This window comes from Psammomys obesus, unplaced genomic scaffold (genome assembly GCF_907164565.1).
Source record: "Psammomys obesus unplaced genomic scaffold, mPsaObe1.curated_primary_1811, whole genome shotgun sequence".
Taxonomy (NCBI): Eukaryota; Metazoa; Chordata; class Mammalia; order Rodentia; family Muridae; genus Psammomys; species Psammomys obesus.
Genome location: NW_026593895.1, coordinates 1,478,927 through 1,490,563, shown reverse-complemented (window position 1 = coordinate 1,490,563; position 11,637 = coordinate 1,478,927). Strand labels below are relative to the sequence as shown.

The 11,637-nt window shown below is 51.4% G+C and overlaps 1 protein-coding gene across 1 annotated transcript in view; it reads left to right on the top strand.

Moving 5' to 3' along the window:
- The first annotated feature begins 3,779 nt into the window (after positions 1 to 3,779).
- Podxl2 (podocalyxin like 2) overlaps positions 3,780 to 11,637 on the top strand; it is a 32,113-nt gene continuing 24,255 nt past the window's right edge. The window contains exon 1 of the mRNA XM_055617446.1: positions 3,780 to 3,869. Within this exon, the coding sequence (XP_055473421.1) occupies positions 3,809 to 3,869 (61 nt within the window). The 5' untranslated portion in view covers positions 3,780 to 3,808. The remainder of the gene's footprint in view (positions 3,870 to 11,637) is intronic.

Here is an 11,637-nt window from a genome sequence, read left to right as displayed (position 1 = left end):
CAAGAATGATGAGGAAGAGAATCAGGCCAACGTTGTCCGTAGAGATGCCGCAGTACAGTGGGATGAGGAGCCCAGCGGAGGGAGATGCTGACCTGGACACATCTCACCCTCTTTTCCAAACCAGATGCCCTCACCAACAGCTCTTCTTGACACTGCAGCTGCCTCTGACCTGCCCCCTCCGCACAACGGTCACTGTAAGAAAGTGTCCATGATGCTCAAACAGTTCAAAACAGCAAGGCCCATTAACTTTCTGGACTTTTCATTTTACTTTCAGCATTCCGTGCCTGTGTCCTCTGGGTGGCCTGGCTTTGCACAGAAACTTTGCAAGCCAGTTCTTATCTAACCTGAGCTTGTGTTTAGAGTAAAGCACCAAAATAAATAAATAAATCAGTCACAGACGCTAGCCAGTATGGGCACTCTTTAGGTCCTATCAGCTTCATCTCACTGTTCCCTTGACTTTAACTCACGGCCTAGCACTAGGTTATACTTTTGTCACTACCCCCAGGATGCCATCAACATCTTCCTCCCAGGTCACTGATGGTTTGCTTGAGTGCTAGTTCTCTACTATTCATGAGACCTAATCAGACCACAATTCCTACTTTAGAAATTAATTTCTTGGGGCTGGAGAGATGGCTCAGTGGTTAGTAGCACTGGCTGCTCTTCCAGAGGACCTGGGGTTCAATTCCCAGTGCCTACACGGCAGCTCACAACTGTCTGTGACTCCTGTTCCAGGGGATCTGGCATCCTCACATAGACATGCACACAATCAAAACACCAATGTATATAAAAAAATTAAAATAAAAAAAAGAAATGAGTTTCTTACACAACAAAGTGTGTGCTTACCCTGACACCCATAATCCTTCACTTTCTAGGACCTGACTCACCTTTACTGCCCATCAAAATGACACAGGCTGTGCAGTCAGGTCAACCTCTGGCTTGGTGGAGGAAAAGAGGGTCTACACTCCTGTGTTCTAACTGTTGCTGCTTTGCCTGTATCCTTAGGTTCGCTGCTTGTCCTTGTGTTCAGGGTCCTCACACTGGATAAACTACAGAACTGCTAAATGCCACCTATCTCTGTTTCTCCACTCTCTCCCAATGATGCTCATTCTCCTTAACATATATGACACAGCATGTCCACTATGTTCTTTCCCTTGAAGCTCGGGTCTTACCTGTACCTTCTCAACTCCTGTTTTCTAAATAGACTAGAAGAACTGGGTGTATCTGTCTATCTAATGACAGCCCCTGCAGTGAGAAGTGAGTTTACAAAAACATCCAGCATAGGCCAGACGTAATGGCACAAGACTTTAATCACAGCATTTAGGAGGAGGCGGTAGAGGGATCTCTGAGTTGAAGGCCAGTCTTGTCTATGTGGGGAGTTCTGGGCTGGCCAGGGCTACAAAACTATACATAACATTAATTTTTTTATTATTTATTATAATTTATTCACTTTGTATCCTAGCTCTGGCCCCCTCCCTTGTCTCCTCCCAATCCCTCCCTTCCTCCCTCTTCCCATCCTATGCCCCTCATACATAACACTTTTTATCTTTAAAAAGTGTAATGATAAAGCCAGGTGCTGTGGCACATGCCTGTAATCCCAGCACTCTGGGAGGCAGAGGCAGGCAGATCTATGTGAGTTCGAGGCCAGCCTGGTCTACACAGGGAGTCCAGGACAGCCAAGGCAACACAGAGAAACCCTGTCAAAAAAAAAAAGACAAAACCAAAACAAACAAATTATAATGATATTTTATAATTGGGAGATGACCCTTTTCTAGTCATTCACTCTAGATCCCAAATAATGACATGGAGATTTATTAGATTTATTCAACAAGCTTTAAAGCATTAGAGCTGGGCAGATACTGATCTAGTCTAACCCTCTAAGCTAGTCTCGCTACTTCCCAACCACATACCCCGAATTACTTGCCATATTGGTCCTGCCTGGGCTGCTTTTGCTCCATCCAGTCAGTCCCAATGGCCACAACCTTTCTCTCTCCCTCTTCTTCCTTCTTCCCCTACCTGAGATCCCCCAGACTGGAAACAGAAGTCCAGCCTCCTGGACCTCTGCCCAGTCACTGGCTCTCAGCTTCCTTATTAATCAATCAGAGATAATGTTTACACAACATTCATACAGGAGGTTCTTCATAAAAAAATGGCAATACCTGTGTCCAGACTGTAGCCAGATCTCTGGACATAGAAATCAGCAACTAAATAGGTAGTGCACAAAATCATCCCTGAACAAAAAAGGTTTTTAATTTGTTTTTAGATTATTAATTTTATTTTATGTATTTGTGTGTCTGCCTGCATGTGTTGTGCGCCCTGTGCATAAGCAGTGCCCACAGAGGCCAGAAGAGAGTGCCAGATTCCCTGGAACTGGAGTTAACACCAGTTCTAAATCACGTGGGTGCTGGAACAGAACCCAGGTCTCTGCAAGAGCCGGCAAGTGCCCCTAAGCCAGTCTCCAATCTCTTCATTCTTTGTGTGTGTGTGTTTCTGTGAATATATGCCATGTGTGTGCAGGTGCCCACAGACACCAGAAGAGGCCATCAGAGTCCCTGGAGCCGCAGTTACAGGCTACAGCAATGTGTGCTGGGAACCAAGTCCGCGTCCTCCACAAGAGCAGCAAACTCACTGCTGAGCTGTCTCCAGTGCCCTTCCCTCTCCCACCAAACAAGCTTATGTGGCTCAGACAGACCTGGTCTTAACCTGCATCACTCTGCCCAACGCCCCTTCCCCAACTCCCGCTAGGACAGGGCAGCTTCAGTTTGTTATTTTGTACAGGTGTTTTCCTAATCCTGGGCGCTGGACAGTTACACTCCAGGCGGCATCTTCACTATTGCGTAAAGAAGCAGGGCATCTTTCCGTCTCTTGAGAATTGCCGGAGCTTCCCTCTGTACCTAGAGTGGTTTCTCCCAAACCCGGCTTACCCAATATCCATGCATCCTATGAATGTCTCCACAGACTGAAGGTCCCCTCAGCTGCTCACTGCCCTGTGTGCTTTACCAGCCTTCCTACAGTTGTAGCTCTGGGCCACAAGTCGAGGAATGTTCCTGCTTTCCTGAGACTGAGGAAGACCAATGCCTGTCTTATTCGCCACCTTCGTGCTCGGCACAGGCGGGAACTTGAAGTCAACGGGAAACACGGTTCAGAGACAAAGGCAGTTCTCACAAGATGTCTGCTGACAGGGACAAATCTGCTTAGGCTGTGAAGGCCAGCTGGAAATTCAGGTTTAAACTACACCTGAAGGCAATAGTGGCTCAGGGGTAAGATCACGAACTGACCGGAGTTCAGTTCCCAGCACTCATACGGTGGCTTACAACCGTCCGTGGACATCAAGCGCGCACGTGGTGCATATACGCACATGTAGGCAAAACATTCGCACACATAAAATGAAAACAAACTACACCTGGCACAGAGTTCAGCTCTCTGCTCTTGTCCGGGCTCCTCGCCAAAGCCTGGTCCTCCCTGGCCTTCAGAGCCCCCCCCCCCACGTGCCTCAGCAAGCCTTTTCTGATTCTGGCTTCTGTCTCTTTCCCTGAAGCTGGGACCGGGCCTGCTGCACAAAGGGTGCGGGACCCGCTTCTCAGGGATGCTCCAGGGTGAAGTGCTCGAGGCTAGAGGTGCAGGTGCGAAGCCAGACTCCGCAGCAAGGGCCCGCCCCCGAGCCATCCGCTGCATCGATTGGGCGGCTGAGCGCCTGAGTGACGGGTCCGCGGGCCAACGGGGGGCGCGCGCGCCACCGCCTTCGCTTTGCGCGCCCCCGACGCCGGCCGGGGCGCCGCGGCGCTGCGGCTGCGGGCGGCGACGCTGCACCATGGCCCGGCCGCTGCGGGCCGCCCGACTGCCGCCGCCGCTACTGTTGCTGCTGGCCGCGGGTGAGTGAGGCCGGGCCGCGGCGCGAGGGCGCAGCGCGCACAAGGCCAGCGCTGGCAGCGCCGCAGAACAAAGGCTGTGGGGCGCGCGGGGCCGGCCGCGCGCGGGGAGGAGGCGGCGGCGCGGGGCCTGGCGCGGGGACCCCCGAGGCGCCGAGTCCCGGGCGCTGGATGCTTCGTGCCACGCGCGTGCTCGGGGACGGCGGTGGCGGGGCCGCTGCCCCAAGGTGTCCGGGCCCCACCCCTCGCCAGGTGACAGGTGACAGGTGATCAGCCTGCGGCCACCGAGCAGAGGGGTGTGTGCGTGTGTGCGCCCGCGCGAGGGTGTAGGAAAGCGCAGCAGGGAGGCGAGAGCGCACGGGTGACACCCTTGAAGAAATCGTAGCGTAAAGGTCCAGCGGGTCTCCATAGCGCGTGGGCCGGGGATGCCGAGGGCTGAGAGCGAGCTGCGTGGCCGTGGCCGGTTGGATGTTTACAAGTGCGTGGAGCTTGCCTGGGAAGGCGTGTGCGTGTCGTTGTGAACGCGTGTCCTCGACTGCGCGGGGCAACTTATTAGGAGCTGACAAAGGGTAGGTCTGCGACAGCGACTGCTGCCACACGGGGTTGTGTATGAGACTCGGGTACGTGGTTTCCATTCAGCAGTCACAGCAGGAACATCGTTAGTGTGGGTGTGTGACAGGTCTGGGCCTGAGGCAGGTAAGAAATGGATATGTCTGCGTGAAAGAGAAAAAAGACAGCTTCTCAGGGTAGACATGGGAATCAGGGTTGTGTGGTGAGTGTGTGTGTGTGTGTGTGTGTGTGTGTGTGTGTGTGTAGGGGGCTGGCACAAGAGCTTGACAGGCTCAGAGGCAAGCCATCACCACAGAAGGAGAGGGAGGAAGGCTGACTGCAAAGGTGGGTCAGACCAGGACATGGTAGAGAAGCTTTTCAGGGAAGGGTGGAGCTGGGACCCCATCCTAAGGTGGGCCTGGTGCAGAAGCAGGGGCCTGGGCTGGGTGGGCTACCAGACTCCATGAACAGCCCCCGGCCACTTCCTCTCCAGTGGAGACAGGCGTGGGACTGTGGCTACTAGTACTCAGGCAGCTTCCCCATCAAAACCCCCTCTGTGTAATGTATGCAAATTTGGTGGGGCCTGTATGAGGGGAGGGGTCAACCTTGCTTGATATGGACAGGTGGTGGGCCCTTACTTTGAGACTGTCAATGACAGAACCCCAGGAAAATGTCTCGGGCTGGGGTGGAGAGGGTATTCAGGGTTGTGTGTACCTGTAATTCCAGCTGTTGGGAACCTAAGGAGGTAGGTGGATTGGGAGTGCAAAGACCAGTCTCTAAATAAATAAGTTGATAAAAAGAAAATAAAACAAAAAGGCTGGGAGGGGACCGGCCCCTCACACTGCTGTGCCTGCCATGGGCAGGTGAGGTTAGCAAGAGCACATTTTGGGGGGGAAAATGATTGATGTTGGCATCAGACGGTCTGCCTTGTTGCACTTGGTCCTTTCTGGAAGGTCTGCTGTCTCCCCGAGTGGGAGCCACACCAGCCCTGCCAACAGAACAAGTCAGGACCCAGGCCTGGCTCTCGTGGCCCCATCCTAGTGACCAGTGGTAAAATGGTCGGGCCGCCTCCCTCCTCTCTCCCACCACACTCTCTCCACTAGCATGCCCCTGCCTCTGCAGGCACACGAGTGTCTATCAGCGTGCCTCTTTTTTTACACCTTTGTGTAGAAGAAGCACTCTCTCGGCAGCGTAGTCAGTGGAGTCGGGATGGGGGATGGGGGTGTAGTTATGGTGGTGCTAGAGCATTTGTGTTGTGGCTGCCACCGCGGGCTGTGGGGGCAGAGTGGCAGACGCTGCCCAGCCACCTCCCAGGCTGGTGTCTGCTGAGGGCTTAGGGGGATCTGACTTGAAAGCTGCTGCACAGGGGAGGGCCCTGTGCAGCTGGTGGGAGACAGAGCAGACTGCCAGGACCCAGAGGAGCTGCTGTGTGAAGACTCCCTGGGTCCTGGGGCCTTGGCTTTCTATTACCCTAAGATGTCTGCCTGTTTCCTCAGCCCCCTTTTCTGGGGCTTGTTTGGATCTGATGTTCCTTGACGCTGATGGCCCCATCCCTGCCTGTGTGCCTTTTCCTTTTTGCCTCCCTTTGGAGTGATGAAGTAACAGAAAATTCAGTGAGCTCGAGGAAGAAGATGAATCACACAGGGAGCATAATTCTGGCATTTTCAGTCAGCTGGAGACTCCACTGAGGCAGCCTAATTTTTGAATGAAATAAACAGAATGGACAGGGGCTCACCTATTCAGGTGTCCTCTTATGGTGGGCAGGACTGAAGAGAAATACCCTCCCCCACCACCACCACACACACACATTGCCTAAGTAATCACCTACTATCAAAGCCTTTGAAAATATTTAGGTCTATACAAAGACAGAGCAGCCATGGCAAGGAGCATACTATCCAAAGAATGAAAATTGGTTGAGAAAAGGTGAAAAACAAAGAAATATCAGATTCTCCTCACCCCACCCCCCTTTCAAAGTGAGATTTCTGTCTTTGTTAATGCTTACACACCGCCAGGAAAGGTAGATAAAGAAGAGATGCTGGGGGGGGTGTCGATGCCAGCTGCTGGGGTGCAGATGGAGTCAGAGAGTGGAGGCCCCACCTGGGTCATGGCAGTGTCAAGGTGCAGACCCAGGATGAGCCTGGCCACGGTGCTCAGCACACAGACCTGGCTGAGGAAGAAGCATCGCCTCCCTAGCCTGTGGGAAGTACACAGCTGTGCTCTACTGTCTTGAGGCAGCTGGCCGGAGTACTGGGCAGGTCCAGGTCCAGCTGGCCACGGGCCACTTCTCTACCACACTTAAGTTAGGTGTTTGTTTGTTTGTTTGTTTGTTTGTTTGTTTTTTCAAGATAGGGTTTCATTATGTCCTGTCCTGGGACTCACTATGTAGACCAGGCTGGCCTTGAACTCACAATAAGATCCACCTGCCTCAACCTCCCAAGTGCTGGGATTAAAGGCTAGCACCACCACACCCAGCTAAATCTGGTCCCCACATCTCTTCAGGACCCGTGTGGAGTGTGAGGAAAACCAACTTTACTCTCTCCTAGTGTGGCTGAGCTGTGTCTGCCCCAGCATCCTTGCAGAGGCACAGCATGTGGATGAAGCCTTACCCCTCGTGGCCTTAGAAGTGTGGCTGCTCAGGCACCCTAGGAACCTGTACAATATTCGGGGTTTAATTAGCACACACATCCCTCATCACCTGACGTTTTCTTCTTCCCGGGATGCATGAATGAGTTTTTCCAGATTGGTTTCTCTCATTTGGCTCCTCGCCATCCCTGTTCCCCAGCCCTGGGGAGGCTGCTTCTGCAAACGAGGGCTGCTGTAGCAGCTGGCATCTTTATACAATTTAGATTCCATTTCTCCCCCAAACTGCTAATTTCCCTGCAAAAAGAGGCTGTCCAGTGTCCATCTTTGTATCAACAGGGAAGGCCTGGCACACTACTTGGCTCGGACCAAAAGCTCAGGAGTGACCACATGACTCTTGTGTGAATTTTACCTGCAATGAGAGGGTACGCTCCCTGTGAGCGAATCTTAGTTTTAGCTAGCATTGGGTGACAGGATTCTGTGGATCTGTTCTGCTTTTTTTTTAAATTAGAAAATAAGTGTTAAATAAACAAGGACAGTTTATACAAGTGTTTCTAAACCGGGCCCCTGTGGACCTGGGACTGAGAGATTCATGGAGGATAGCATTCTGGACGCACTTTGCAGAAAGCAGAGCCCTCCCACCTGGCCTTAGCTTGGAAGCCCAGGCAGAGTGTCCCAAGGAAAGGGGTGCCCTCCAGTCCTCAGTGCCGGCCTCCCTCCTTGGCACCTATATCCCTTGGGGTAGCTATGCTGTCTTGAATATTGTTTGATGCGGCCCAGCCCAGCAAATAATTACTTCCCAAACCTCCTTCACAGAACATCTGCAAGACCTTCCTGTGGGGAGAAGCAGCTAATTACAGCTCTTTCTATTAACTTAATCCCATGAGGCCTCGGTGATTTCATCTGTAAAACAAGAGGGTCCGACACAATTATTATTTATTCACTCAAGGGCTTGTTGTGTATCAGGAACTAGACACAGCAGTGTCGAGGGACACACTATGCACTTGCTACCTGAGGGAGGTTGTTTGATTGTCTGTTACCATTGGGTGAGCAAACTATAGGGTCAAGACTGCAATGACAAAGATTGGCACCCTGCCCAGCCTAGTGATCAGGAAGGCTGCTCAGAAAATATTTGAGACCGGGACGTTGACTCAGTGGATAAGAGTGATTGCTATACACACATGAAGACCTGAGTTAGAGTCCCAGCACCTACAGGAAGGGCTGGGCATGGCCGCACATACCTGTAACCCTGTAACCTCAGCTTTGGGGGCAGACACAGGTGGATCTTGGAGTTTGCTGGCCAGCCAGCTAAGCTTCCATTTCGGTGAGAGACCCTAGCTCAAGGGAGTAAAGCAGAGAAAGATAGAGAATGCCACCTGACATTCACCTCCGGCCTCTGCCTGTGCATGCATGCACACACACACATACACACACACACACACACACACACACACACACACACACACACACCCCTGGGGAGGAGTGGGAATGAGAGAGCACACTCTGTGTCCAGAGGCAGGAGTGAAAATCAGGCAGGTGGAGAGGCTGAAGAGATGGCTCAGCAGCTGGGATCACTTGTTACCCTTGCAGAGGACCTGGACTCAGTTCTCAGCACCCACGCTGCATTCACAATTCTGGTTCCAGGGAATCCAATGCCCTCAGCCTGGCTCCAGGGACACCTCATGCGGGTGGTACGTGGAGGCACACATTCGGAAGAAGTAAAAATAAATAGATCTTTGGAAACTAGGGAGGGGAGACACAGGGATAAATGGATGTTTGTGCAGAAGGCGTAGATTGTGTGAACAAAGGAGGTTGTAATGCTCTGGAAATCTCTAGAAACTCAGTTTAAAGCACAGAGCATGAGTGGGGAATGATTGTGATTGTGGAGAGTGGAGGAGAGGTACTGGGGTGTGTCACTGATGGAGAGCCCTTCTGCCACCGTGAAGGATCTGGCTGGGTCGTCTTTGTGATGGGATGGCAGGCACATATTTGGCTGTCAGAAAGCTGCTCTGAGCTTTGCTATTCCAAGTGTGGTCTGTGGACCGACAGCATTACTCATCCATACAGAGCCAGCCACACTGGGTGAGTCATGCATACACTCAGGCCCTGGTGGCACTCAGCTCCAAAGGGTAGTATGGAGGAGAGATATACACAGTAAGCCGTGGCAGGGGATCCTGAAATGCCTGAGAGGTCCCTGGGGCACTGTCTCTGCAGAGAGTTGGCAGGAAGAGATCGAGGATAATCATGGGCCAGCATGTTGGGAATGTGAGGCTTAGAGAAGCTCCTCTGCCTTCTCAAGATGGTGACCTTCCTCCCAAAGCTGGCCTTTTGAGCTGTGAGCAGTGAGGACCTCATCCCAACAATATGGCCTTGACTGCTTTGTCCCAGTGTGACATGTGAAGTCCTGTGTGTGTGTGCTTTCTTGGGGAGCACCATTGTCCACTCTGTAGAATGAGTGGAGAACGAACACTCCCAGGTTCTGCCCAGGCTTTGCTCCCTTCCCAGCAGCACTTCCTGCTCAGCTCTCTTCCTTCTCTTGCAGTTGGGCTAGGACAGGCACCGTGCTGTCATTCTGTGTGTGTTTTCAGGCCTCTTATGTACCTGTTACACTCTGCAGTGGCGACCTGTCTTCTCCCTGGGCTCCACTAGAAACTGGCACCGTGGAGATTAGAGACTCTATCTTTCTTATGTCTGTAGCTACCTGAGCATGTATAATGCCTGGTGCAAAGCCAGCATTTACAGAAAGGCTCTTTGGGTGAAGGAATGGCGTTTGGCTGCTCAAATCCTACTCTGATATAAAAACTCCATTTATAACCTTTCTAAGTATACACTCAGCATACATCACCTTTCTCACTACACATGCAGGCTGTGTCAAATTTGGCTGTCTAACAAATCACCCCTAAGTTTTGTGACCTAAAACAGAACTTCTTGGGATGGCAAGACAACTCAGTAGGTAAGGGCATTTGTCATCAAGCCTGGTAACCTGAATTCTGTCTCTCCAAGTCACATGGTAGAAGGAAAGAGCTGACTCCCAAAAGTTGTCCTTTGACATCCATGCACATATGTACATGCAAATGCAAACACACACACACACACACACACACACACACACACACACACACGAGAGAGAGAGAGAGAGAGAGAATAAATGTAAATTTAAAAACTAACAAAAACCTCAAAAACTTCTTTTTGTTATTATTATTATTATTATTATTATTATTATTATTATTATTATTATTATTTAGTGTGAATGGATGTTTCTCTGTGAACCATGTACCATGTGTATGCAGAAGAGGGCATCAGATCTCCCGGAACTGGACTTAGAGATGGTTGTGAGCCACCATGTAGGTACTGGGAATTGAACAAGATTGTTCTTGGCGAGAGCAGCTAGGGCCTTTCACCCCTGAGCCATCTCTCTAGCCCCAACCCCCAGAAATTCTTGATGTGATCACCAAACTAGAATCATGAACCTGGGAACTTTCTAGAAATGTGGATTGGTGGGGCTCTTCTCAGAACTGGGCTCAAATCTTGTCTGTGGCTTACCTCTGTTTAACTCACTCACTCTGTCTCTGTCTCTCTCATACACACACACACACACACACACTGCGAGTCCCTACTGGCTCAGGGGTAAGAGGCACTGGCCTTGAACAAACTATTTATTTAGCTCATGACTCCAGGCAGTGCAGCCTGGGACCTGCTGGCAGTTCTCACCTCAGCCAGACTCCTTCAAGTTTCACCTCAGCTTGTCCTGGCCAGTTCTGTCACACTAGGCTTCAGCTGGGACACTACGCTAACCCGGTTGCTTTCTAAACAGGCTCTTGTTCTAGATCAGGCTAGCCTGGGCAGGTTGGCCTGAAGTCCTAAGAGAATAAATCTTGCAAAACCCTTAAGGCCTGTCATGAAGATGGTGCCGTGGCTCAGGTCTGAGGAGTGGGAACTTAGCTTCTAGGGGGGAACTGCAAAGTCACACTTTGGAGGTGTGTCCTCCTGGAAGACACCCTTTCCAGGGCCTCAGAGAAGAACCTTACACCTGGGTGGGTTCTGGATTAGATCCAGCACCCTGGCTCACTACCATCCACCTGTTATGGGATGGTATTGTTCTTCCCCATAATATCAGGACCAGAAAAACCACAAGAGTATTCTTAGGGTGTCCCTATGATGGGATGAGAGTTGGACTGGAAGGACTCATTGGCATCCTTTTCTGGAAACCAAAGGGAGCCTTGCAGGAGCTGGACCTCAAGAAGATTGCCATGGCTCCCTCCAGCCTCTAGATGTCTGGAGACCATGAATATGTAGTGCCCTTTCCCACATGAGTTGGTAACATGGATATAGGAGAATAGCTTCAGCTTCATGAAGCCAGGCCCACCTGGCAGCAGGACCTTTGACCTTAGACCTGATATCTGGAACACCCAGAGATGAAAAGGTGTGATAACTCCTAGATTCTGAGCCAGAAATACCCCTGTCCACAGGACACACCCAGGTAGAGCATAGCAGTGTCTCTGGGTCCTGCCTCCCAGCAGAGTATCTGTCACCAGGTGTAACTTGGTCTCCCACATCTCAGTGAGGCCTGTGGATGAGCTTGCTGAGAGTGGAGTATCTCTGAGCTACAGAGTGGAAGGGACCGGCATGCCAGCTCTCGCCC